Source organism: Nuphar pumila, chromosome 7, assembly GCF_984573655.1.
Source record: "Nuphar pumila chromosome 7, dmNupPumi1.hap1.1, whole genome shotgun sequence".
Classification (NCBI taxonomy): domain Eukaryota; kingdom Viridiplantae; phylum Streptophyta; class Magnoliopsida; order Nymphaeales; family Nymphaeaceae; genus Nuphar; species Nuphar pumila.
The window spans coordinates 116,903,202-116,931,194 of NC_143255.1; the positions used below are offsets into that span (position 1 = coordinate 116,903,202).

General features: G+C 37.0%; 1 protein-coding gene across 1 annotated transcript in view; it reads left to right on the forward strand.

Annotated features, from left to right (window-relative positions):
- The first annotated feature begins 564 nt into the window (after positions 1–564).
- The window catches only part of LOC149833101 (sphingoid long-chain bases kinase 1-like), a 57,745-nt gene continuing 30,316 nt past the window's right edge, over positions 565–27,993 (forward strand). Inside the window, exons 1-5 of the mRNA XM_090012716.1 lie at positions 565–889; positions 2,632–3,118; positions 3,226–3,591; positions 4,625–4,718; positions 4,851–4,888. Coding sequence (XP_089868842.1) covers positions 2,693–3,118; positions 3,226–3,591; positions 4,625–4,718; positions 4,851–4,888 — 924 coding nt within the window. The 5' untranslated portion in view covers positions 565–889; positions 2,632–2,692. The remainder of the gene's footprint in view (positions 890–2,631; positions 3,119–3,225; positions 3,592–4,624; positions 4,719–4,850; positions 4,889–27,993) is intronic.

Genomic DNA, 27,993 nt, shown 5'->3' on the forward strand with positions numbered 1-27,993 from the left:
TATATCTTTTTCTCTACCAAACGTGCCCTATGGACAAGGGATAAGCCCTTATTGTAAGCCGGGCGAGGACAAGAGGTACACCACGAGCTTACTGTTGGGAAAGCCACTAAGTAATGACAGACTTGGCCACAAGGACTAGGTCTCTGATTTTAAGGTGATTTTCCTATCCTTTTATGGAAAAAAAAGTCTAAGCTCGATGCCACGATTCAAAAGTTATTTATTTATTTATTTATTATGATGATCTGCTCACACCTAAATGAAGAAAAACCCTATGTGGCCCCAAGACCACCCTGCCTTACTAAAAATGAAAAATAGCATCCGAAAGCGTAATTACTCAATAAGGGCGGCTCCTTTATACGCCTACGCACAACTCCGCTGTTCCCTGCTCTACACTCCCACTTTCTGTATTCCCAAAATGCCCCTCGTTCTTATCCCTCTCTGATTCGATTCGACCTCTCAGCGGAATGCGTCCGTCTCGGATCATTTATTATTTTTAATTTACTCACTAAATTAATTTCAAATTAGGAATGTATAAAATGCTCTCGTTCCCAATTTGATGATTAATGGGAGCGAGGAGGCGGAGCAAAAAATAAACAAAATAAACAAATTAAATAAAAAATCAGAAGCTTCGTCTTTGAGCATTATTCTGGCGATCTCCTTCTCGTCGGATTTCGTGTTTCGTTCTTTCCTTGAAGATTTCTTTCCGAAGGATTCGATCCGATCGTTTCTCAAGGCGTCAATTTGGTTTTTCTTCGATCTTTTTATGTAAATTTTGCGGAAGGAGATCGGTTTCTCGGACGATGGTTTTTGAATTTTTTATTTTTCCTTCATCGATTGTGTTTTGATGGTGCGGATGGAGAATCGTGCTGTGATCGTCGAGCTCTTTGAGGTGCGTGATCTTTTTTAGCTTTTGATTTGTCGCGGATTTTGTAAATCTTAAGGTTTTTATTGAGTTTGTTTGGGAATTAGGTTTTTTGGGTTTTAGATATTTTCTTGAGGTGTTTGGGTAAGGTGATATCTGAATTTGAGTTGAATGCAGCTGGGAATTGGACGGGAATGGGCTGCTTGTTTTGTTTATATGTGGAAGTTTTGGGATTTGGATGTGTGTTGTCTATTGCGATGCTGTGTATGATGAAGAGTGTGGGAATGCGACGTGTTTCGGGAGATTTGGATTATCGGATCAAGAGTTTATGCTTGCAAGAATGAGTTTTCTTTTAGTCTGTTTTGGTCGGCTCTCGGAGCGGGATGCTTGTATTTTAAGATGAAACAGAGAGATGGAAATTAGAAGATACCTTGGCTAATCTACCGAGTTATAGCCATGGGACTGAAGCGGTGTTGCCCACTCAAGGGGATCACTTGATTTGGTGTGGACTTTCTACTTTTGTTTTTCTAGCTCTGAAAGGTTTTCTTCTCTTACGATTGAAGTATCGACTTTGATCATCAGACGCCTCAGATGATACGTTTTGATAACTCAAGCTTGCCTTGTGTCTATTTGTGCATGGGCTTATTTGGTTGATAGACATTATGTTGTTGGTGGTGATATTTCTGTTATCAATAGTGTTTGTTTTCATGTTAAGTTTTTCATTTATCGGCATCATCCTTTTCCGTTACTCTTTCTCAACTAGTTGTGAGGATGAGCCTTGTTTGAAGTTGCCGATCTCAATGCTGCCGATGTCTCTGATACAGATGCATTTTGCTTGCTGTTATTGCTCTCTTGTTGTTTCGTTTGATTGGCATCGTCGTGACAAATTCTTCATACGATTATGCAATATAAGAGTAGCTGAGTCATTTTTCAGACAGGATTGCAATATAAGAGTAGTTGAGTCGTTTTTCATTTTGGATTGAGACCGAGGTTGTAATTGTGTAGTAACACATTGATGAACTTGGGATACACAACAAGGCAGCCTAGTTGTGGCATGTGGTTGAGAACTAGGTGGCCGTACTTCCAAGATAATTTGTAGAATCTTGCAAAATAAGAAACATGAAGACTACTGTATAACTAGTGGTAAATTGCACTGCATTCATCACATGCAAAATTAGATGTCTTTGAATGCACACAATTATGTGCAAGCCAGTGCAATTCTCCATCCTTAGTCACTATCTGAGAATTAGGTGAGCCATGTGAGCAGTAATGGAATAGTAGAACAGCAGAACAAGCCCACCGCTTTGTCACTCTTTATATTTGTAATAGCTGACAATATGTAACAGAACTTCTTGATTAAACTAATCGTCAGGGACTCTGCTAACTAGCTGGGATTCAGTCACATATTTCTGATACCAATGGTAATTTTTGTGTAGCCAAGGCATGAACTCAGTGGCATGCACCACTTGTAGCTGCTTTTTCTTTTCTCTGAAAATTTTGGAAGGTATTATGTGTCTTTTTTGTCCTTTTCATAAATCATTTATGATTGATAATGTTTTTCTATTAGAAGCCTAGAACCTACATATGTTATATGCAGCATGTCATATTTCTCTTTCGATTCAGCTCATCAAATTTACATGATGCACTTACCATATCTTTTTTCCTCTTTCTCGGTGGTTCATGAGTTTTATCCTGTATCTGAAATTAAAAACCAAATTTTGTAAGTAAAGTTTACTGCATTGCTTGTGCTAATCTGTTTTTTTTTGCAGCAAGTATAATCTACAGTTCTTGTTGCATGAACTCCACTGAAGGTGCTGATCATTGATAGAGATGCAGAAGCATGGATCTCGAAACCAAAATATTAATCCATTGCACATATTTTCACGACATTCTGTTCGCCATTCTAGTAATAGATCTCCTCGGGTAGTGACTGAGCAGCAGTCTTCTCCTACCATCCTTCCAGAGAAATATGACAAGGTCAAATCTATGAGATCAAGTGAAGGAAATGTGCTTAATGAAGATCCGGATAAACTGAAGGTGCATGATCACAGGATTGACATAGGAGATGAACACTCAGACTTGTTAGGTTATGTGGTGATCTCAGGGAAGCTAGTATTGGATAAGAAAACTAGCAATGCAAATGCTGATGTTCAAACTGCAAAGGATAGTATAGAGCAGAATGGAATTGATGCTAAGCTGACAAGCAAGGCATTCGTTTGGGGGTCTCACACCCTGTATCTTGATGACATAATTTCTGTAAGTTTCCTGTAAATGCATCTACGCATTCTATGCTAGAATTTAACATTCTTTCATTTCTTTAGTTTAGTTGAGCAGGCATGTGCTTCTTTTCCTTCTTTTGGTAGGTGTCCTACAATAGCGGACTCAGACATTTTACAGTACATGCATATCCGGTACAAAGGAAACCCTGCGGTCTTTCTTGCTTTTTTAAGTCTAAGAGGAACAGAAAGGACCTCAGGTTCTTGGCTTCTACTTCAGAAGAGGCCGTTAAGTGGGTTAGTGGATTTGCTGATCAGCAGTGCTACGTGAACTGCTTGCCTCATCCAGTATCTTCCAAGAGGCAAGAATCTGACATCGTTTCTAGTGATTTCTTTCTTGAGCCATATATTATGCGCAAGAAGTCCCCAACAATGCTTGTCATACTGAATCCACGCTCTGGACATGGTCGTTCAAGCAAAGTTTTCTACAGCAAAGTAGAACCCATATTTAAGGTCAGTTGCTTGCTTGAAAATCCTTCTGTGTATCTTATGTTTTTTGGGATTCTTCAGTTTCTCTAACTTACGGGCTTTCTACCTTCCGGATTATAAAGTAGGAGCTCTGGAACTGTCCATGCACATAGTTTTATGTTGCTTTATAAATTTATTTTCCTGGGATTCCAGACCCTACTGCATCACATTAGTGTTTCTTTAAGGAAAAAAATAGAGTGTTTTGCATATACTTCGACATAGTATGGGAAGGCTGAGATGGACATGTCTGGTCATAATTCATTATCCATTCAATTGTTACAATTTCATTCTTTCTAGTGGCTAACTTTCCTGATGTATTCTTCTGTTTGCACCCAGTGTAAGTTGTCTCCTATTCATGGGTTCCTTGCTTAACTCATTTTGCTTCATTTTAGAGTAACTTTTGAAACTCTCCATTTTTCCATGTTTCTTTCATCCATGTTGTACTGAATGGCTTCTAGTCTTGTGATGTCTCTCCTCTAAGATTCACCACCAGTCTGGCCAGGCTAAACATTGCAAGCTTGAGAGAATTCAAATGCAAATAGACGTAGGATTGTTCCTCTCCTCTCTTCTGCACAATTAGCATCTTTTTATTGCACTAATATCCTTTTTGCTTTGGATTGTAGCCTGTTTAAACCCTTTTAAGGACCATCAACCAATGCATGCTCTATATCTTCAGCGATGGTATGTTACCAGTTTTTGTTTTGCAGGAAGATATCCTATAGTGGGAGCCATGCATAACCTGTCTTTGCCATTAACATGCTAAGAATAGCATTCTTCTTTTGTATTTTGGGCAAACAAAAGCAACTTGTCTTGTTAGTCTATATGTTTTGTGAATCAATCTATTAATGGTGACCAGATCAAATTCTGCAGATGAACATTTAGATTATTTTGACAAGAAACTGTTTTCTCTGTAATTTAACCATTTATCCAGTTGAAACTTATAGACATCAAACTAATTGCAAGTTTATTCATGTATATTTATAAAGATGCTTATGATTGTGTACCAAAATGCTGGCAGCTTGCAGGTTTCAATATGGAAGTAGTCAAAACCACATCACCTGGTCATGCAAGGAAGCTTGCTTCTACTGCTGACTTTAACACTTGCCCAGACGGTAATCATTGATGTTCCTTTCAGATCTCCATCAATATAACCGATAAAAATATTCACATGTGCATGCACATGCAATGGACTAGTTGAAAGAACGGTTCAGCTCTAAAGCATCATCTGTCTTGTTTGCTGGCAGGAATTATATGCGTTGGAGGAGATGGAATTGTCAATGAGGTTAGGTTTGGTTTCACTGTTTGGATCTGTTTTGCATCTTTTCATGTTTAGTACCACATGAGCCACTTCTTCTTGCTGTTTCACTGATTTTTTTTTCCACGGACCATTCATTGCTCAATGGCAATGCTGTAGGCTTTTTAATTTATAACATGTGATATTGAATTCTATAAGTAAAAGTTTACTTTATTACATAGATAGTCTTTTATTAGGAGGGATGAACAATAGCATATGCCTTCTGGAAACAGTAACCAATAGATGCAAACCTCATAGAAGAAATGATGACTTAGAGTCGGCACAGGAACCGATCCAAGATCCACTGGATCACAACACGCGCGGAAGCTACTATATGCAGGCGAGTCCAAACAGGACTCTAGCAAACGAATTTTCGGGGCCTGAACACTCTGTTTCGACAGAGGTGGCCAACATGAGAAAGTTGCATGATGCGCACACCTTTCTAACAGATCCGAATTCACTGGAATCGGATTTGGGATATCCGATCCACGAACAAAAGACTGGACCAGTAAGACTGGGTGTTGTCAGACTGACGGGCCAAGGTCGACAGTCAGATTGAGAGGGATTTTGGGCCCTCTGTGTAAAGAGTCTTACACACAATCAACTCTACAAACAACTTGACAAAACATACATTCACCCAATATGGTAAACCAAAATAGCATACAAAATGCTCCACAGCACAAACATAAGAATAGTGCATAAATGCACTTGAATCTGAATATGTAAGAGGTAAAACCCTCTACCTTTGTATATGAATTACAATGGGCAGCATGCCCTTATTTATAGAGAGGTTACATGAGAGGAGCTATTAAAATAGCTGTTGGGATAGCTGTTGGGCTACTCCCAACAGCTCTAATTAGAGCCGTTGGGAGTAGCCCAACAACTCTATTCAAACAGTCAACATTTTGACTGTTTGACAGAACCTGACAAAAAGGCTGTTGGCTGTTTTGACAGTCCAACAGCTCTAGTCAATTATGACTGTTGGACAAAAAAACAAAAAAATAAGAAAGAAATAAAATTACAAAAATAAATAAAAAAAAAGTATTACAAGAATATAAGTATATACTTTAAATATATAGTTATATACATATAGATATACATATACATACTCTTGTATTACGAAAAGTATGTATATATATATATATAAAATATATATATATATATATATATATTCAAGTATATACATATATATGTCATTTTCTAACAGTCTCCCTCAAACTTATGGTGAAATCACCGAAAGTTTGTCAAGTAAAAAGTTGAATCTTGGTGAGCATAGTGCCTTGGTGAAGAAGTCAGCAAGTTGATATTCTGATGTCACATAGGGAAGATCAATAGTCTTCTTCAAATATTTTTCACGAACAAAATGGCAATCCATCTCTATATGCTTAGTTCTTTCATGAAATGTATGATTTCGAGCAATGTATATCGAACTCTTATTGTCACAGCACAATCTTGTAGGATTCTGAAGGTGAATCCCCATATCTGAAATCAGTTGTTTGAGCCACACGACTTCCATAGTAGTAGTTGCCATTGCTCTATATTCAACTTCTGTAGATGATAATGACACCTTTTGTTGTTTCTTGCACCTCCATGAAATCAAAGATTCACCTAGAAATATACAAAAACCATTTGTTGAGCGCCTGTTATTTGGATCTCCTCCCCAATCAGCATCAGAATATGCAATAAGATCTAAGGAGGAAGAAGAGGATAGAAAGACTCCCTTATTTATAGTGCCTCTGATGTATTTAATAATTCTCATGACTGCACTCATATGAGCTGATGTTGGAGCATGTTGAAATTGACTGGCTATATGTACAGCATGGGCTATGTCTGGTCTTGTAATACTTAAATACATAAGAGATCCCACTAGCTGTCTGAAGGGAGTTGGATTGTCCAAAGGAACTCTATCATCGGCTCGCATTTTCATTCCAACAATCTCTGGAGTATCAACAACTTTATTATCTGAAAGTCCTGACCTGTCAATAATATCTGAAGCAAACTTTGTTTGTGACAATATGTATCCTCGGTTAGAGTATGAAACTTCTATACCAAGAAAGTATGTTAGAAACCCAAGATCTGTCATTTCAAAAGAATTTTTTAAAAATTGTTTTACTTTCTTGATTCCATCCTTGTCACTACCTGTAATTAACATATCATCAACATATAAAAGTAAAATTATAATACCAGCAGAAGAGTTCTTGATAAACAAAGCTGTATCAGTATAGCATGGTTTAAAACCATACCTTTAATAACATTGTTAAAAGTATCAAACCAAGCTTTAAGTGTTTGTTTGAGGCCATATAATGCCTTTTTTAATTTAAGCACTTTACCTGAAGGAATTATTAATCCAGGTGGAATATCCATATATACTTCCTCATTGAGATTCCCATTTAAAAATGCATTTTTAACATCCATTTGAAATATATTCCAATTTTTAATAGCTGAAATAGCTACAAGCATTCGAACAGTGGTCATCCTGGCAACATGAGCAAAAGTTTCTTCGTAATCTACTCCGTATTCTTGAAAATATCCTTTGGCAACTAATCTGGTTTTATGCCTTTCCAAGGATCCATCACTTTCCCGGACTGCCGATGGTACTGCCTAGAACCTTCCCCAATCAATTTCTTGGACTGGCGATCCTGCACCCAACATTTACTTGACAAATCATTTACCCAACATAAGTCTTATTTTCGGAATATAAAAGTTGTTATGTTTTGACAAATCATTTTTAAAAATTTCAACACCCTCTATTTCCAAGGCAGTACCATCGGCAATGGAAACAAATGATGCATTTGAATTAGGTTGACATTCGGATAGTATAGATCTATGTGGGGTCATATGAAAAGAAGCTCCTGAATCAAGAAGCCAAGAGCACATACCAGGAGTAGAAGAGGTTGCAATGGCCGCTCCTGAGGTAGATCCTTTAAGCAGTGGTTGCAATGCATCCGTCAGTTGAGATAATGATTTGGTGAGGTCTTTAAGATTCAAAGTATCTTCATCTTGTTTTGAGGTTGCAATGTCCGCAACACGCTTTTCTTGAGGCCTATATTTGTATCTAGGACATTGAGGCCTAATATGACTGGGCTCATTACAATTATGGCAAATGATTTTTGATTCTCCTCGATTCTTATTAAAATGAGGAGGTTTATATGGCTTGATATAGTGTTCTGGTTTTGATGCGGCAAGTGCGCAATACTCTTCTTGACCATTGCTAGAAGTAGCAAGCACACTAACATTTTTACTCATGTTTAGCCTAGTCTCTTCTCCACTAAGTTTAGTGAGAATCTCATGAATAGGAGGAGGTGATGAAGATGATAGCAAGGAGGCCCTTGTTTGTTCAAACTCGGGTCTCAAACCATAGAGAAAAGCGAAAGGTCTCTCTTCTTCAACTTGAACTCTCCGCATTTCTATACACTTTCCTTCCCATTTGGGTTCAAATTGGGCAAGTTGGGTCCAAATGGAAGATAACTCCATAAAATAATCTCTTATATTCTTATCTCCTTGTTTAATGTTTCTAACTTTTTCTTGGAGATAATACTTGTAAGCCATATCTTTTTCGGTAAACATACCTCTAAGATATTCCCATGCTTCATTTGCCTTTTTGTAACACAAAAGGTTTGAGGCAATTTTTGTCTCAACTCCACTAAGCATCCATGAAAGAATTTTGGCATTTTTCATTTCTCATTCATCTAATTTTTTGTAGTATTCTTCTATGGCTTTGTTTTTTTCTTCAAGACTAGTCTCAACGTCATTTTCACCTAATGTAATTTTGGGAGTGGGTTCAAGAATAGTACCTCTTACAAATCCTCACAAACCTTGACCCTTGATGAATGTCTCCAAGTGTCCCGCCCAAATGTTATAGTTGCTTCCTTCAAGTTTGAATGGCGGAATGAAGTTGGAGTTGCTTGTATTGTGCAGAAAAAATTCACCCATGATGAATCCAAAGAAAAAAAGAACCACCAATCACGAAAGAAAGAAGGCATGCTTTACGAGGCAGCTCACCAATGCACGGTTGATCATACACCAAGCTTTGATACCATGTAAAGAGTCTTACACACAATCAAGTCTACAAACAACTTGACAAAACATACATTCACCCAATATGGTAAACCAAAATAGCATACAAAATGCTCCACAACACAAACATAAGAATAGTGCATAAATGCACTTGACTCTGAATATGTAAGAGGTAAAACCCTCTACCTTTGTATATGAATTACAATGGGCAGCATGCCCTTATTTATAGAGAGGTTACATGAGAGGAGCTATTAAAATAGCTGTTGGGATAGCTGTTGGGCTACTCCCAACAACTCTAATTAGAGCCGTTGGGAGTAGCCCAACAACTCTATTCAAACAGTCAACATTTTGATTGTTTGACAGAACCTTACAAAAAGGCTGTTGGCTGTTTTGACAGTCCAACAGCTCTAGTCAATTATGACTGTTGGACAAAAAAACAAAAAAATAAGAAAGAAATAAAATTACAAAAATAAATAAATAAAAAGTATTACAAGAATATAAGTATATACTTTAAATATATAGTTATATACATATATATATATACATATACATACTCTTGTATTACGAAAAATATGTATATATATATATTCAAGTATATACATATATATGTCATTTTCTAACAGTCTGACAGAGGAGTTTCAGAAAACTTCGAACAGATGATTCGAAGATCAAATTGAGATCTTTCCAGAATGCAAAAGATCAAATTTTTCGGATTACTCTACTGGTCTCTATGTATTTTTTGAAACTTATATGTTCTCTGTTCTAACTGATGTGAAATGAGGATCAAGGTTTGAATCATACGGCAGACCAACGATGAATTTTGAACATTCAAAACACTGAATCATGCAATACTCAAAACTTGAATAACATCTATCAGGATATCAGCTAACCGGAACTGGTTTTAGTTTCATGAACAAAGCACAACTTATCAGGATAACTAGCAAAGACTAAGGACTATTTAGGAAAAGAAAATAATAGGACTTGAAAACACGATTTTCTGCATACCAAGAATAACAGATAAATTAGGCAAAATTTTGGCATTGATTCAACGAAAATCATGAACATGAAAGTTATAGATCTACATCTTAACATTCCAATAAATCAAACCACTTGAATTTTCATACAACATGCGGATAAATATTCAAGAAATACGGAACACTATAAGGAAGTGTTTTGTACAGGACAACACTCAGATGGGTTCTGTCCATTCGAGACTTAACAACAAATTTTGAGGACAAAGAAAGATGATTCATGCAAAAACTTAAACAACAATAATGACGATCTGAGTCTTAGCTTTCCAACAAGCTAAAGAACTCTTGAATCGGACCAGGATCTAGGCCGATACAATCAATTCACTGGGGTCGTGTCTGACAACTCGAGTGCAGAATAGCGAGTTTCTCAACAGAAACGAAGTTTGAACAAACCACAACTTGCAGAAAATAAAATCAAGATTTGGGATCATTCACTAATATAAAACACGAATAACTTCATTCATCAACTATTATCAGAAGTTCACATAGATGGATTGACAGGAAACACCAATGACATATGCAGATTATCAAAGAAATCTCAAGATTGAAAAAAAAAGTTATCTTATGCAGCCAACGAAAATGGAGCAGTTGAAGAGCAGCAACCTCCACCAACAAGAAGAGAATCACCACCACCACCACACTTTCGAAATTTTCAAAGTTCAAAGAAGAAGCTCCCCCAAACTCGCTCCCCCCTTGGGCTCTTAAGCTCCAAAAAAGGAGCATCATAAAGAGAGGGCCATTCCAATGCAGCCTCTTTTCAAAGCATTTTTTTAATTTTCATTATTTTTGCACTTAGCTTTGAATAGCCTTTCAACAACTTTTTTGACTTTAGAGTCAAAAGATAATTTCAAACAAGACTCATTTTTGTCCACACCTGGGTGGCACCAACTAGGGATCCTCTTAAGGTTTGGATCTTGGCCTAGATCCAAACAATATTGAAATACGGACCCTGCACAAAATTGCATGCAAATGAAAAATAAAAACTACCCTGGATCCCCGTACACCCTCTAGTACCACAAAAATAATTCTACAGGGCACTAGAACTATCCGGATCTGTAGAATCCAACACCTAAAAAAAATATAACAGAAATAAAATACATAAAAAGTCTAAATGATTTCAGACATACAAAATGAAATCAAATATAGAAATACAATTTATGAGAAACAAACAAAATATCCCAGAAATTGAAACATGATATTCAAATTGGATCTGGGTACGCAGAGATCCAATTATACCCAGATAGTCCTGCACGATTGGATCTGCCACAGATCGCATTCTGGATCAGATCTGATGAGTTGGATATGGATCCAACTTGCCTTCAATGCGTGGATCTTCTGGATGCTCTACATCATTCCCCCTTGGGTCGAAAGGCTTCGTCCTCAGAGCTTGGTTCTTCTCAAGCACAACTCCATAATTCCTGCACCAATTCAAAATATAATCAGCGCAAAAACTGTCCAAGGCAATAAGAACTAAACTATGCAGGGCAAGAAATTTCATATAAGAATGACAATAATAATTTATGCAATGCAACTCAATATTCTTTGCGACATGAAATTTAGAAAAATGCGATTGAAGCACAAAAGTATCTAAGACCTTGCATTTGATAATTTTACCTTGCATTAAAGCTCTACTGATTGTAACAAAATGCGGACCAGCCGTAGATATCAACTAACTATGTATCATGCGATTCAAAATTTCAAATTTTGCACTAAGATTTTGACAATCACAAGATAAGTCACAAGTAATACAATGTAACAACAGAGCAAATTTAGTGTCAGGATTTATCAAAGAGACAAAATCAACATTATCTACTAAACCCTGATGGTCATAAACAAGATTTGGGGCTTTAACACTAGCTAGACCTAATATGTTCGACTCATCTTCAAGACTAAAATGAGTCTCTAAATTCTCGGACAATTCAAGAGGCTTTAACGCTAGCTAGACCTAATGTGATCGACTCATCTTCAAGACTAACACAAGTCTCTAAATTCTCGGACAATTCAACAGGAAAATTTTCAATGTCTAAGCTTTCATTGTCACACATTTCAACAAAATCTTTAATAGATGCTTTAATTTTATCATTTTCCCTAAAGATGGGTTCACAAATGAGACTTGACGGATCAATGTTGACGATAATGTCAAACACATCTTGAGGAAAGTCCGATTCTTCTATGTGTTCATACAATTTTTTGACAACCGGGTCGTCAAGACTAATACCAGACTGGTCTTCGATAGGTTCTATTTCCCCAAAAGATGAGATATGGGGTATCTCTTCATACATTGTTTCAAAAACTGGATCAGTAATGAATTCACACATAGGAACATCCTCAATTTCAGGTGAGGGTTCCTTCTTGATTTCATCATTGGCTTCGAGTATGGGATCACTATTGTCTTCAGGAGAAGGGTCCACTAGGGAATTCTTCGTGACAGTATGAGATTTTAGAAGATCCTGAAGTTCATGTCTAGCGATAAACACACTAGGTCCATTTATCTGAGATGCCTTAATCTTAAGGGAATCATGAGGAGAAATGGGGATAATAGGCGAAGATGGAGGTGTAACGGTGGGAATAGTGGATTGAACAGCGGATAATGAGGCAGAAGATAATGGAGGCAGATCTTTTGAAGGAAGCAACTTTATCTTTCTGCCCTCAAAGGTGAAGAAATAAACATTGGTCTTACCATTATGCATGATATTTCGGTCATATTGCCAATGTCTTCTTAAAATCAAATGACTCGCGTCCATGGGAAGCACTTCACACCAAACTTGATCAAAGTTGGTGTTTCCTATCGAGAAATTGACCAAACACTGCCGGTCAACACGGATGTCAATGCTCTTCTGGAGCCATGACATTTGATATGGACGAGGGTGAGTTTTACAACTTAAGTTCAGTTTGGTCATTGCTTTGACCGATATAACATTTTTACAACATCCAGAATCAATAATGAATATGCAAACCTTTCCATTTACGGTGCAGGCAGACTAAAAAATGTGTCTGAAGCTAACGGTCACTCGATTCTTGACGCAGGGCTAAACAGATTCTCCTCGTGATGAGTGCTTCGCCTTTATCTGGCAACAACACTTCTTCCTCCACGTACTCTTCTTCAGGTTCTTCCTCACAATCTTCAAGATCTTGATCATAAACAGGATAAGATGCAGAATCAAGTTTTAAATCTTCCTCTCCATGAGGTCCCTCAATGAATAGGGCCTTGCCACGACACTCAGTGGACTTGTGACCCGACTTCCCACAAGTATAACACTTGATCGGGACATTCGGACTAGAAGTTCGAGCTTGGGTTCCTATCGGAGCATTCTGACTCGTAGCCCTAAGCGGGTTAGCCGCATTGGGGTGTCAGTAGGGTGGGTCAACTTTTGCATTCGGGACTACAGGGGTCCGCACAGGGGGTCTAGTAATCTGACTCAATTTCGTCAAGGTCTTTCGTTGAGTAGACCTTTCCTATTGGCACACTTTCTGATGAGCTTCAGACACAGTCCAACACTCAACAAAATTTAACATATTCTGTAATTGGAAATTCAAACCTCCAATATATTTCGATACTAATTGCTCCTCACTTTCATGGATGTCGTTTCGTGCAACGAGATCATGAAAATCATCGGTGTATTGATCCATCGACCGGGTTCTTTGCCTCAGACTCTGATATTTCTGGTATAATTCTTTGTGATAGTTCAGAGGAAGGAACTGAGCATGCAACTTCTGCTCCATGTGCTCCCAACGCTCAATTAGAGCACATCCTTGATGCCTACGAGTGTGCTTGAGTTGACGCCACCAGGCTGTAGCTCGAGCCTTAAGCTTTAGGGATATTAATCCCACTCAACGATCTTCTGGGACTTTCTTGAATTTGAGGATTTTGCAAACTTCGCTAATCCAGTCTAAGAATTCTTCGGGAGTTCCGGTTTCCTTAAACTCGGGAATCTCAAAACGCAAGCCGGAGTCCCAATGTGACCTCCTTGGCTGGTGAACATCTCTATGATCCTGATCTCTATGGTTCGACTTAAATTCATCATCTGAGTCATAAGAATGTGTCTCACGTGTTTCTCGGGAACCACACTGAATGTGCTCAGATTGTCTCTTCCGCTCTCTGATAAGATCTTCTATCCTTCGATTTAGATCTTCGAGTTAACGCCGTAGGTTTTGATTCTCATACCTAAGGTCGTGGTTTTCATTTTCTGGGTTATACTCATTTCGTTCGACCTCTACCGCCCATTCGCCCAGATATGGCGAATCAACACCTAAATTTTTTTTTGACGATAGTCACGAATTTTTGAAACTGTGTTGGATTAAGAAATCCAACAAACCTCGCTTTGATACCAAAATGATGGCGCAGATTCAAGATCCACTGGATTATGACATGCGCGGAAGCTTCAATATGTAGGCGAGTCCGAACAGGACTCTAGCAAACGGATTTTCGGGGCCTGAACACTCTGTTTCGACAAAGGTGGCCAACATGAGAAAGTTGGGCGACACACACACCTTTGTAATGGATCCGAATTCACTGGAATCAGATCTGGGATATCCGATCCACGGCCGAAAGATTGGACCAGTAAGACTGGACGTTGTCAGACTGACGGGCCAAGGCCGACAGTCAGTTCAAGAGGGATTTTGGGCCTTCTGACGGAGGAGTTTCAGAAAACTTTGAACAGATGATTCAAAGATCAAATTAAGATCTTTCTAGAATGCCAAAGATTGAATTTTTCGGATTACTTTACTGGTCTCTACGTATTTTTGAAACTTATACATTCTCTGTTCTAACTGATGCGAAATGAGGAACACAGTTTGAATCATGCGGCAGACCAACGATGAATTTCGGACATTCAAAACACCAAATCATGAAAACTCAAAACTTGAATAAAATCTATCAGGATATCAACTAACCAGAGCTGGTTTTAGTTTCATGAACAAACCACAACTTATCAAGATAACCAGCAAAGACTAAGGGCTATTCAGGAAAAGAAAATAACAAGACTTGAAAACACGATTTTCTGCAGACCAAGAATAACAGATAAATTAGGCCAACTTCGACATCGATTCAACAAAAATCATGAATATGAAAGTTGTAGATCTACGTATTAACTTTCCAATAAACCAAACTACTTGAATTTTCATACAACAGGCGGATAAATATTCAAGAAATACAGAACACTATCAGGAAGTGTTCTGTACAGAACATGACTCAGATGGGTTTTGTCTGTCTGAGACTTAACAACAAATTTTGAGGACAAAGAAGGACGATTCATGCAAAAACTTAAACAACAATAATGACAGACTGAGTCTTAGCTTTCCAACAAGCTAAAGAACTTCTGAATCAGACCAGGATCCAGGCCGATACGGTTGATTCACTGGGGTCGTGTCTGACAACCCGAGTGCAGAATAGTGAGTTTCTCAACAGAAACAAAGTTCTAACAAACCACAACTTGCAGAAAATAAAATCAAGATTTGGGATCATTCACTAATATAAAACACGAATAACTTCATTCATCAACCATTATCATAAGTTCACATTAGATGGATTGACAGGAAACGACATATGCATATTATCAAAGAAATCTCAAGATCGAAAAAAAAAAGTTATCTTATGCAGCCAACGAAAATAGAGCAGCTTAAGAGCAGCAACCTCCACCAATAAGAAGAGAATCACCACCACCACCACCACCGCACTTTCGAAATTTTCAAAGTTCAAAGAAGAAGCTCCCCCAAACTCGCCCCCCACCCCTTGGGCTCTTAAGCTCCAAAATAGGAGCGTCATAAAGAGAAGGCCATTCCAAGGCAGCCACTTCTCAAAGCATTTTTTTAATTTTCACCATTTTTGCACTTAGCTTTGAATAGCCTTTCACCAACTCTTTTGACTTCAGAGTCAAAAGATAATTTCAAACAAGGCTCATTTTTGTCCACACCTGGGTGGCGCCAACTAGGGGTCCTCTTAGGGTTTGGATCTTGGCCTAGATCCAAAAAACATTGACATACGAACCTTGTACAAAATTGCATGCAAATGAAAAATAAAAACTACCCTGGATCCCCATACACCCTCTAGTACCACAAAAATAATTCTACATGGCACTAGAACTATCCGGAGCCGTAGAATCCAACACCTAAAAAAAACAGAAATAAAATACATAAAAATTCTAAATGATTCCATACATACAAAATGAAATCAAACATAAAAATACAATTTCTGAGAAACAAATAAAATATCCCAAAAATTGGAACATGATATTCAAATTGGATCTGGGTACTCGGAGCTCCAATTAGACCTAGATAGTCTTGCATGATTGGATCTGCCACAGATCGCATCCCCAGATCGGATCTGATGAGTTGGATATGGATCCAACTTGCCTTCAATGCGCGGATCTTCAGGATGCTCTACATCAAGAAAGCTCCTTTACAAGATGACCTGTTAGAGAGACTGTGTAATCGGTATGTTGTTGGTATTTGTCAGTTTCTCCCAAGACATGTTTTTGGCTGGACCCATGGCTGGAGGGGATAGATTTGAAAAGTGGATTTAACTTCTTATATCAACAGGCTTCTAATAAACATTGGTCAGTTGTGGCCTGTTCAATTAGAGGAGGTTCGTGGGACCTGTCTTTTTCACGGAAACCTTTCTTACTCTGAGCTTATTCAATGGTTATCGTTCATCCAGCTCCTTTAAAACATGTCTCTATCTGGAGATGAAGACTATTGTTTGGAAATGCTCTTGAGATGGTGCATTCAGCATTAAATCCTGCTATTTGACCCTTCTGGAATCAGCAAGCACAGTTTGACAAAGAAAACCATATGGACTCCTTGCCCAACCCTAGTTCTGTAACATTTGCGTGGGTTTCATCTTTAGAGAAGATCCCTGCCCAGTTGTTCCTTAAAAGGAGAAGTTTCCAATTGGTCTCTTGCTGCTACATGTCCACTGCGGAAGAGAAATCTGCACTCCATCTTTTGTGTACGTGCTCAGCCTTCACTCAACTGCACCACCTAGCTTGGCTAGATTGGAACATTCAAAAGTGGGACACCACCTCCACAAGACAAATCCTCTTGGCTCCATGGGGCTGTAGAAGAGTCAAGATATTGGAAACAAGTTTGACAATGGTGGCTTTTCTTGCGGTGGTGGCAGATTTGGTGCAAGAGGAACAGGCGATTATTCAAAGAGGAAAAAACAGATTTGTGAGCTCTACACTCAGTGCAGGTTAGGCTGTTTGGGGAGAACATATTGGAAAGGCCAAGATATCAATTGGACGCATCTTATTTTCTGAGGGTCTCACCTCCACCTCCACATGATGTGTTTTAATTTCTATGTTTTTGGTTTCCTTCTTTTTTCCCTTTGGTTTGCTTTCTGGCTCCCACAGTGACATCTGGTGGCTGTTGGGCTCCTTTTAAGGAAAAGATTTTTCTTTTCTTTAAAGAAAATAAAAAAAGCTCTTGAGACACATTAGAGGATATGTTTGCAGTGTGCAATCTAACAGCATTGACATCATTGTCATCAGCTACTAAATGTTTGAGGAATTCATGCACTGCAAGTTTAATACCAGTGATGAGCAATATCTACTCCACTAAAGAGTAACACATAAGTCTATCTAAATGTCAAATGCTTCATGGAGTCTAATGCTACAATTGACTTTGTAATTGTCAAGATTCAAATTGAGAGGTGGAACATCAGAAGTTCACCACACTGACATAAATGCCATCCCACATGTTGCAATAATGTGTCAGCGCTGTACGAATTGTAAAGGATAGCATGAGCCTGAGTCTCATTGTGGTGTCTGAGGGCATCACCGGTGCATATGCTGTTTCAGAGTAAATAACCAAAACTTAAAAACTAAACTAGTTGTATACCTATGTCCTATGTAGTCAAAAGAACCGACTAGGTGCCGACTAATCCGCCTAGTCAGCCCCAACAACTCTATGGTGGGCCCCTTTATGTGGCTTAAAATAAAGAAAATAAAAAAAGAAAAAGAAAAAGAAATACAGAAAAAAAAGAAAAGAAATAAATACCCCTATCGGGTATTATGGTGTATAAAGGAATATATATATATATATATATATATATATATATATATATATATATATATATATATATATATATCGATACATATGTTAACACCCCCCCTCAAACTTTACGGGGAGATGACGGAAAGTTTGCCAAGTAGAAACAAGAAGCGGGGAGCAGGAAGCGCTTTAGTAAAAAAGTCTGTAAGCTGATATTTGGATGTGACATATGACAATGTAACTGTCCCACGGAGATACTCATCACGAACATAGTGACAGTCTATTTCTATATGTTTGGTCCGCTCATGGAAGGTGTGATTGCTGGCAATATAGATGACACTTTTGTTGTCACAACAAGCTTCGAGGCACTGGAAATTTCAACTCTCATATCTTGAAGAAGACTTTGAAGCCACACAAATCTCATTGTAGTAGTTGCCATAGCCCGGTACTCAGCCTCAGTAGAATATTACGAGACTTTCTGTTGTTTCTTGTATCTCCAAGCAATCAGAGAATCTCCTAAAAAAATACAAAAACCAGTAGTTGAGATTCTGTCATTTGGGTTTCCTCCCCAGTCAACATCAGTATAAGCAAACAAATTTAATGAAGAGAGTGAGGATAAAAATAACCCTTTAGTTAGAGTGTTTTTTATATAACGAATGATCCGAAGAACGTCACTCATATGTACAGTTGTAGAAGCATGCTGAAATTGGCTAGTAGAGTGAACAGCGTGAGCGATGTCTGGTCTGGTGATAGTCAGATATGTGAGAGATCCAATGAGTTGTCTGTAGGGTGTAGGATCTTTCAGTAGAACCCCATCCTCCAACCGTAGTTTAGCATTGATAACCTCTTGAGTCTCCACCTTTTTATCATCTGAAATTCCAGATTTAGAACATATATCTGCAAAAGCTTCATTTGTGATAATATATACCCTCAGGGAGAGTATGCAACTTCAATGCCAAGAAAATATTTGAGAAAACCAAAATCAGACATATAAAAATGATCTTTTAACATATTTTAAACATTAATAATACCCATCTCATCATTGTCTGTGATGATCATATCATCAACATACAGTAAGAGAATTACAATATTATCACCTACACTTTTAACAAAGAGAGCAGTGTCAGTATAACATGAACGAAATCCCAACTTAATCATGATAGCACTAAATCTATCATACCAAGCCTTAGGGGCTTGTTTAAGACCGTATAAAGCTTTTAATAGTTTGAGAGTTTGACCTTGTTCAACAATAATTCTCGGCGGAGGATCTATATATACTTCTTCATTTAATTGGCCATTAAGAAAGGCATTTTTAACATCTAATTGGAAAATAAACCATTTCTTAAATGATGCTACAACAATTAGGGTTCTGACACTAGTTATTCGAGCAACTGGTGCAAAAGTCTCCTCATAGTTAATACCACATTCTTCTAAGTATCCCTTAGCTACTAATCTTGCTTTATAGAGTTCTAAGGAACCATCATTTTTTGTTTTAACTTTGTAAACCCAATGACATCCAATAGTTTTTTTATTTGGTGGAAGTTGAACTATTTCTCAAGTTTTAACCTTTTTTAAAGCATCTAGTTCTACCCTTATTGCTTCAATCCAATGTGATATATTTTTTGCTTGATTATAATGAGAGGGCTCATAGTAAGAATGTAAGACTATTAGACAAGCCCTATAATTAGGTGAGAGAGATTCATATGAGTCAAACATATTAGGTGGAATTAATTCTCTAGAGGATCGCCTAAGGGAAGTTTCTTCTAGAGGTTCGTTAAGTCGCGAGAATTTTTCTAAAGCACTAATAGGTTTCTCTTGCTCGCGCCGGGTGTAAACATGGAGATTGTTACCATGAGTTGGTGATACTTCAATAATATGTGTATCTTCACTGTTATGCGCATTTTCTAATATTTTGGATGACTTAAAGAGTCATTATTTATATCTTCTAAAAGATCATTTAGAAACATGTATTCAATTTCATTTTGTTTGTCTAATGCTTCAAATCCGTTTTCATCTTCTAAAAAAGTCACATCTTTTGAGACATATAACTTATTGTTTTTATAGTCAAAGCATCTATAGCCCTTTTGATTTTCACCATATCCTAAAAATACACATTCAATTGCCTTTGGTGATAATTTATCTCTTTTATGTAAAAGAACAAAGCATTTACATCCAAAAATACGAAGACGATTGAAATCAGGTGTCATTTTAAAAAGTTTTCATAAGGAGAGATGTTATTTAATTTTGAGGACGGCATTCGATTGATTAAGTAAGTGGAGGTTAACACGACTTCGGTCCAAAAATTTTTAGGAATATTTTTAGAAATAAGTAATGATCTAGTGGTTTCTAAAATATGCCTATGTTTTATTTCCGCTAGACCGTTTTGTTGAGGAGTTCTTGGGCATGATCTTTGATGACAAATGCCATGTTGTTTTAAATATGTTTGAAATTTATTTGATAAATATTCTCCACCGGAGTCGGATATAAGAATGGATATGTGACTTTGAAATTGGTTTTGAATTTTTGCACTAAATTCTTTAAAAAAATTAAAGACTTCCGATTTAAGATTAAGAAAATAGATCCATATATATCTAGTATAATCATCAATAAACGTCACATAGTATGAATAACCACCTTTAGATAGAACCGGAGATGGTCTCCACACATCCGAATGCACTAATTCAAAAGGTCTTGTTGAAACAAAGGTTCTTGTAGGAAATGAAAGACTTTATTTTTTCAAAAATGCAATCTTTGCAATTGATATCTTTTTCTTTACAAAATTTGTTTCTATAAGGAAAAAAATACATTTTAGAGTAACTTGGATGTCCAAGTCTTTTATGCCATGTTTCAATACTTTTATCTTGGATATAAGTAAAAAAAGAGTTTGTAGGGAGCGTCAAGTGATCCATATAGTAAAGATTTTCCTTTCTATGGCTTTGCCCAATCCGCTTCTTGGACTGAAGATCCCGCACAAAGCACCCTTGAGATAAGAAAGATATTTCACATCCATGGTCGGCAATTTGGGAAACAGAGAAAAGGTTGAGGTTTAGTTTAGGAACTATTCTAACTTTTGGAACAAAGAAATTTTAAAAATTCTTAGGATTTAGAGTTCCAATGCCATTTATTTTGAGAAAAGTTTCATCAGCCGTAGAGACACAAGATAGTTTTAAATTTGTGCATACATTGGTTAAAGCACTTTCATGGAAGTCATGTGAAAGGAAGCTCCGGAATCTAAAATCCAAGAATACGCACCGAGAGGTGACGAAGAAGAAATGGCGGCACCGAAGGTGGAGGAAGTAACCTTTAGGATTTGTTGGAGAGCCATGGATATTTGTCCAAGTGTGTCCTTGAGATCCACGCTTTTCCCTTCATCTTCTTTAGTGGAGGATTCCTCAACGGAAGCCACCTTAGGGATGAAAGTCCCATTCAATTTTGGGCATGCGGGTTTGATATGTTCCGATTCATAACAATAATGACATATAATCATCTTCCTTCCACCATTCCCCTATTTTCTAAAATGGTGAGGTTTGTCTGTCTTAACATGATTGCGGGGTTTAGATACAACAAGAACTTCATCCACACTTTTACTCATGCCATGCCTAGTCTCTTTTTGAGTAATTTCAGCAATGACATCCTCTAAAGGAGGAAGATTGGATCTATGAAGGAGTGAGGATCTTGTTCAAATTCGGGACGAAACCCAAATAAAAATCGAAACAATCTATCTTGTTCCATTTGTTTTTGTCTAAGCTCCACATTCTCCATAGCCACCCATTTAGGCTCTAAAAGAGCCAATTCATCCCACAAAGGGTTTAGAGCACTATAGTAATCTTGGATGCTCATATCCCCTTGTTTTGTAGTTCTAACTTTCTCTTGCAAAAAGTAGGCTCTTGCAAGATCTTTTTGGGTATACATACCCTTCATAAAAAACCATGCTTCATTAGCTCGGCGAAATTTAGCTATATTTGCACATACCTTGAGTTCAACGTTGTTCATAAACCATGCTAGGATTTTTGCATGGTTGCTTTATCAATCCTCCATTTGTCGTTGATGGTCTTCAATTGCTTTGAGGCGAGCATCTCTCTCAAGAGCTTTTTCTTGACCTTCTTCAATGTTGGTGAGCTCAAGTTGAGGTTCCAGAACGGACCCCATTACATAACCCTAAAGTTTTTTTCCTTTGAGGTCATTCTCCATTATGGATGCCCACATCATGTAATTTTTGCCATTTAGCTTGAATGATAGGTCGATCTTGGCCTCCATTGCTCCAATAAGGAAGTATGAGAATAGAGAAAAGAGAGAGTCACGATTTGACCTTGCAAGAGTCGAGTGGCTCCGATACCATGTAATGAAGTATGCGGAAGAATAAAAAATGCAAATGCATTCACAAGGTCCAACAATGGACTTGGCACAAAGGCACACAAAGAGGCAATCCACTAAGGGATAATACGAAAAGGCCTTACAAGAAATCTACAATTAAAAAAGATACACTCTTTTTATTAAAAGAGGAGCTCAAAAGAACATACAAAGCACAAGGGGGAGAGCCCCTATTTATACACTCAAGGGACCACAAGGGGGCTCCCAATAGAGTCATTGGGAGCCCCCAACGGTCACATTTGTGACCGTTGGGGGCCCCAACAACTCTATGGTGGGCCCCCCTATGTGGCTTAAAATAAAGGAAATAAAAAAAGAAAAAGAAATACAGTAAAAAGAAATAAATACCCCTATCGGGTATTTATGTGAAAAGACCATAATACCCCTATCGGGTATTATGGTTTATAAAGAAGGAATATATATATATAGGCTATACAACAACTCTATATGTTAACATCAGCGACTAAATTTCCTTCACCTAGGCATGAGGGCAGTTTAATCATTATATTGTAATGAAACGATAGTGCACTTATTACAAAGCCAATAATAGGCTATACAAGTGCACAAATACAAAATGGTCACTAATAGACCAACAACAATCTCATAATGAAGATAGCAAATATCAGTTTCACAATAGCACAAGCGGCACAAGGCCTAAAACAATAGATACAAATATTGTATTCACATAAAAGCTTTTCAAAAGCTTAGAGCCTCACTTGTGCTCAAAAGGGGGCAGTCCAACCGTCGTTGGACTGCCTCCAATGGTCAGAATTATGACCGTTGGGGGCAGTCCAATGATTAGTTGGATTGACAGCCCCCCAACGGTTATACAAAATTACAAAAATAAAAAAAGAAACTAAAAATTATATTTCAGTCCTTAATAGATTATGCTAAAATACTATACATGAAATGACTATAATACCCCTAATATTACGTATATTTATAAAAATATGTATGTCAATAATTATATACATACTATTTTAACACTCCCCCTCAAACTTACGGTGATATCACTAAAAGTTTGCTAAGAAGATACAAGAATCTTGGTAGAGGAAGAACTTTGATGAAAAAATCTGCAATCTCAAACTCAGACTGAACATAGGGCAAAGTAATTGTCCCCTTTAAATATTTTTAACGAACGTAGTGACAATCCATCTCAATATGTGTTGTTCGCTCATGAAAGGTGTGATTGCTGCCTATGTATATGGTACTTTTGTTGTCGCAGTATAGTTTTGAAGGTTCTGAATTATCAACTCCCATATCTGTAAGTAATGCTCGCATCCACACAACTTCGATGGTTGTTGTAGCCATTGCCCTATACTCAGCTTCAATGGAAGATAATGACACTTTTTGTTGTTTTTTGCATCGCCAAGAGATGAGGGAATCACCTAAAAAGATACAAAAACCAATAGTTGAGTGACGGTTATTGAGATCTCCTCCCCCGTTAGAATCGGTATAAGCAGTAAGATTTAAAGGTCAAGAAGAGGATAAGAATAACCCTTTAGAAATAGTTTTCTAGATGTATCAGACTATTTTCAATACTGCACTCGTGAACCAATGTGGGCACATGTTGAAACAAACTTGCATTGTGTACATCATACGCAATGTCGGGTCTAGAAATAGAAAGATACATTAATGATTCGATCACTTTGTGTCACTAATTCTCGAACGTGCAACAATATCTGCTACAAACTTGATTGAGATAAAATGTATCCTCTTGACGAGTAAGTTATTTCAATTCCTAAGAAATATCTCAAAAAATCGAGGTCAGTCATATCAAAAGATTTTTTAAGCATAATTTTAATTTCTTCAATTTTCTTCTGATCATTTCCAGTGATGATCATATCAACATACAAAAAAAGAATACTAAGTGAGGTACCTGTAGATCTTACAAACAGAGCAGTGTCAGTGTAACAAGATTTAAAACCAAAGTTCAATACAATATTACTAAATCGGAAGTCGAAGAATCATACCATTTTCAATAGTCAAACGAAGAGGAGGATCCATGTACACTTCTTCGTTTAAATTTTCATTTAGGAATGCATTTTTAACATCTAATTGATATATAGACCATTTTCTAATAGACGCTACTGCAACTAGAGTCCTAACTGTAGTCATACGGGCTACTGGGGCAAATGTTTTCTCATAATCTATTCCATATTACTGAGAGTATCCTTTTGCAACTAATCGTGCTTTATATCTTTCTAGGGACCCATCACTTTTTGTTTTGATTTTAAAGACCCATCTACACCTTATAGTCTTTTTTTCCTTGGGAAGTACATGTATGGGCTTTATGCATAGCATCTAATTCTATCTTCATGGCTTCAACCCACGCTTTTATGTTTTTAGCTTCATTGTAGTTAGATGGTTAATTATATGAATGTATATCTAGAAGACAAGTCCTATAGTTTGGAGAGAAAAATTCATAGGATACCAATCTAGTTGGAGGCCTATGAATTCGTTCAGATCTTCTAACACTAGTTTCCTCAATATTTGTTGATTGATTATATCTTTCAAAGGCATATGGATGCTCTCCATTATCTCATCTAGAATATTGTAAGAGATTTTGTGATGATTCTCTTTTTTCACTAGAGTCATTAATAGACTCAAAATTTTCAATGTCATTAGCAATTTCGTTATTTGATTTAGGTAATAAATCAAATGGAAAGGCATACTCGGTTTCTTCCTTGGGTTTTTCAAAATCAAATCCATTTTTTTTTCAAGAAAATTAACATTTCTAGAAACATAGAGTTTGTCATTTGTTTGATCATAGCATCGATAGCCTTTGTGATTTTCGGTATATCCAAGAAATACACATTTTATGGCTTTGGTAGAGAGTTTGTTATATTTTTCAAGAAGCACAAAACACTTACATTCAAATACCCTTAGTCTTTTCAAGTCGAGAGAAATTTTAAAAAGTCTTTCAATTAGAAATTTGTTTTCCAATAACTTGAGAAGGCATTCTATTTATTAGGTATATTGTGATGAGTGCGGCTTCGGCCCAAAATTGTTTTGAAATATCTTTTGAAATAAGAAGGGTTCTAGCAGTCTCAATAATGTGACGGTGCTTTCTTTCGGAAATACTATTTTGTTGAGGAGTCCTTGGACAAGATCGTTGGTGTATAATACCATGAGTTTTTAGATATGATTGAAATTCATTCGAAGAAAACTCTCCCCTTGAGTCAGAGCGGAAGACTTTAATATTTGTTTTAAATTGGTTTTTAACAAGGTTATGAAAGTTTTTAAAACACAAAAAAACTTTTGATTTAAGTTTGAGGAAGAAAATCCAAATATGTCTATTAAAATCATCTATGAATGTAACATAATATGAGTATCATCCTTTTGACATGATAGGAGTAGGATCCCACACATCCGAATGCACTAATTTAAAATTTTCACTAGATGAAGTGGTTCTTGATCCAAAAGGAATTATTTGCATTTTTCCAAGTATACAGCCTTCACATACAAAATCTTTAACTTTACAAAATTTTTCCAAAAATGGAAAATGAGATAGTTTGGATATACTTGGGTGTCCTAATCTTTTATGCCAAAGATCTAAATCCATGTCTTTGACATGATTACAAAAAGAGTTTTTGGGTAAACATAAAAAATCCATATGGTAGAAATCTCCTCTTCTATGGCCTTGCCCAATCAGTTTCCTTGTCTGGAGATCCTGCGCCCAACAAGCCTTAGATGAAAGGAAGACTTTACACCCATTATCGAAAATTTAAGAAACTGAAAAAAAGTTTAAATCTAATTTTAGAATAACCCTTACATTTTGAACAAATTGGTTTTTTGAAGTGTCTTTGAGATTTCCTATACTTTTGACTTTTAAAGAAGTGTCATTGACGGTTGACACACATGAAAAGTATGAATTGGTGCAATCGGATAATAGTGTTTCATTATAAGTCATGTGAAAAGAAGCTCTCGAATCCAAAATCCAATAAGACTTACTCGAAGAAAAAGATGAGGAAATGGCGTCGCCGAATATAGAAGGAGTGGCTTTAAGAATGTGTGAGACAACCTCCGCTATTTGAGCAATTGTCAAATCATTGAAATTGCCTCATTTCTTGATATCTTGAAGTTCTTCACTTAAGGCGGCTACGTTTTTAAATTTGTGACAATCTGGTCTTATATGTTCCGATTCCTTATAATGATGACAAATGATTTTGCCCTTGTATCCTCCTCCATTGTGTCCTTCTCTATTGTTTTTCCTTTCAAAGTGAGGAGGTTTATATGTTTTTACAAACTTTTCTGGTCTTGCCATGGCAAGAACCTCATCATTAGACTTGTGCATACCAAGTCTTGTTTTCTTTTGACAAACTTGTGCAAGAGCATCATTTATAGAAGCAGTTGAGGTCCTATGAAGTAAAGCGGACCTACCTTGCTCAAATTTTGGCTGGAGGCCATAAAGGAAAGAAAATATTTTCTCATTTCAATACCTTCTCATTTGGGTTCTAACATAGCTAATTTATCCCAAATAGGAGATAAAATACTATAGAAATCTCTTACACTTTTGTCTTCTTGTTTTGCATTACATACCTTGTCTTGGAGATAATATAGTCTAGCCATATCTTTTTGAATGAAGGTATTCTTTAAGATCCATGCATCACATGCCTTCTTGAACTTGATGATGTTGGTGGCAATCTTAAATTTCATGGTATTCATAAACAATGAGAGAATTTGAGCATTGGTGGCAATCTTAAATTTTATAGCATTCATAAACAATGAGAGAATTTGAGCGTTGCTCGCTTTCCAATCTTCCAATTTGTCTTGGTATTTTGGTAAAACCTTTTCTTTTTCCTCTTCGGACAAAACTTTGACTTGATGTCCTTCTCTTCTAGTTAATTTAAGTTGGGGTTTATTAGTGGAGCCACTAACAAAACTCCATAGCTTTTTTTCTTTGATGTGATTCTCCATTGCTGTCGCCCACATTAAATAATTGTTCTCATTGAACTTGTATGCGATGACGAAGGCAGAATCTCTTTCTCCCGTAATGATTGCAAAAAGTTTGAATAGGAGAGTAAAAATGATGAACACGAGTGTGAAGAACACCACCACAAGTAAGATTCCAAGGAAGCTTTTTCAAGAACACGATCGTGAAGAGTACCACCACAAGTATAAAAGAGTAACCCCCAAAAAAGGCTTTTTCAAGAACCTTGCTCTGGTACCATTTAACGATAGTGCACTTATTACAAAGCCAATAATAAGCTATAAAAGTGTACAAATACAAAATGGTCACTAATGGACCAACAACAATCTCACAATGAAGATAGCAAATATCACTTTCACAATGGCACAAGAGGCACAAGGCCTAAAACAATAGATACAAATTTTGTATTCACAGAAAAGCTTGCTTTACAAGAGGGAGTGAGGCTCTATTTATAGAGCCTCACTTGTGCTCAAAAGGGGGCAGTCCAACAGTCAGTTGGACTGTCTCCAACGGTCAAAATTATGATCGTTGGGGGCAGTCCAATGACTAGTTAGACTGACAGCCCCCCAACGGTTATACAGAATTACAAAAATAAAAAAAGAAAATAAAGAAAATAAATATTACATTTTGTTCCTAATGGACTGTGCTAAAATACTATACATGAAATGACCACAATACCCTTGATATTGCCATTTTAACATATATATAGGGTAAATATTGGCTATTAATGAAGGTAAGGAACTAATGAGTAGAAA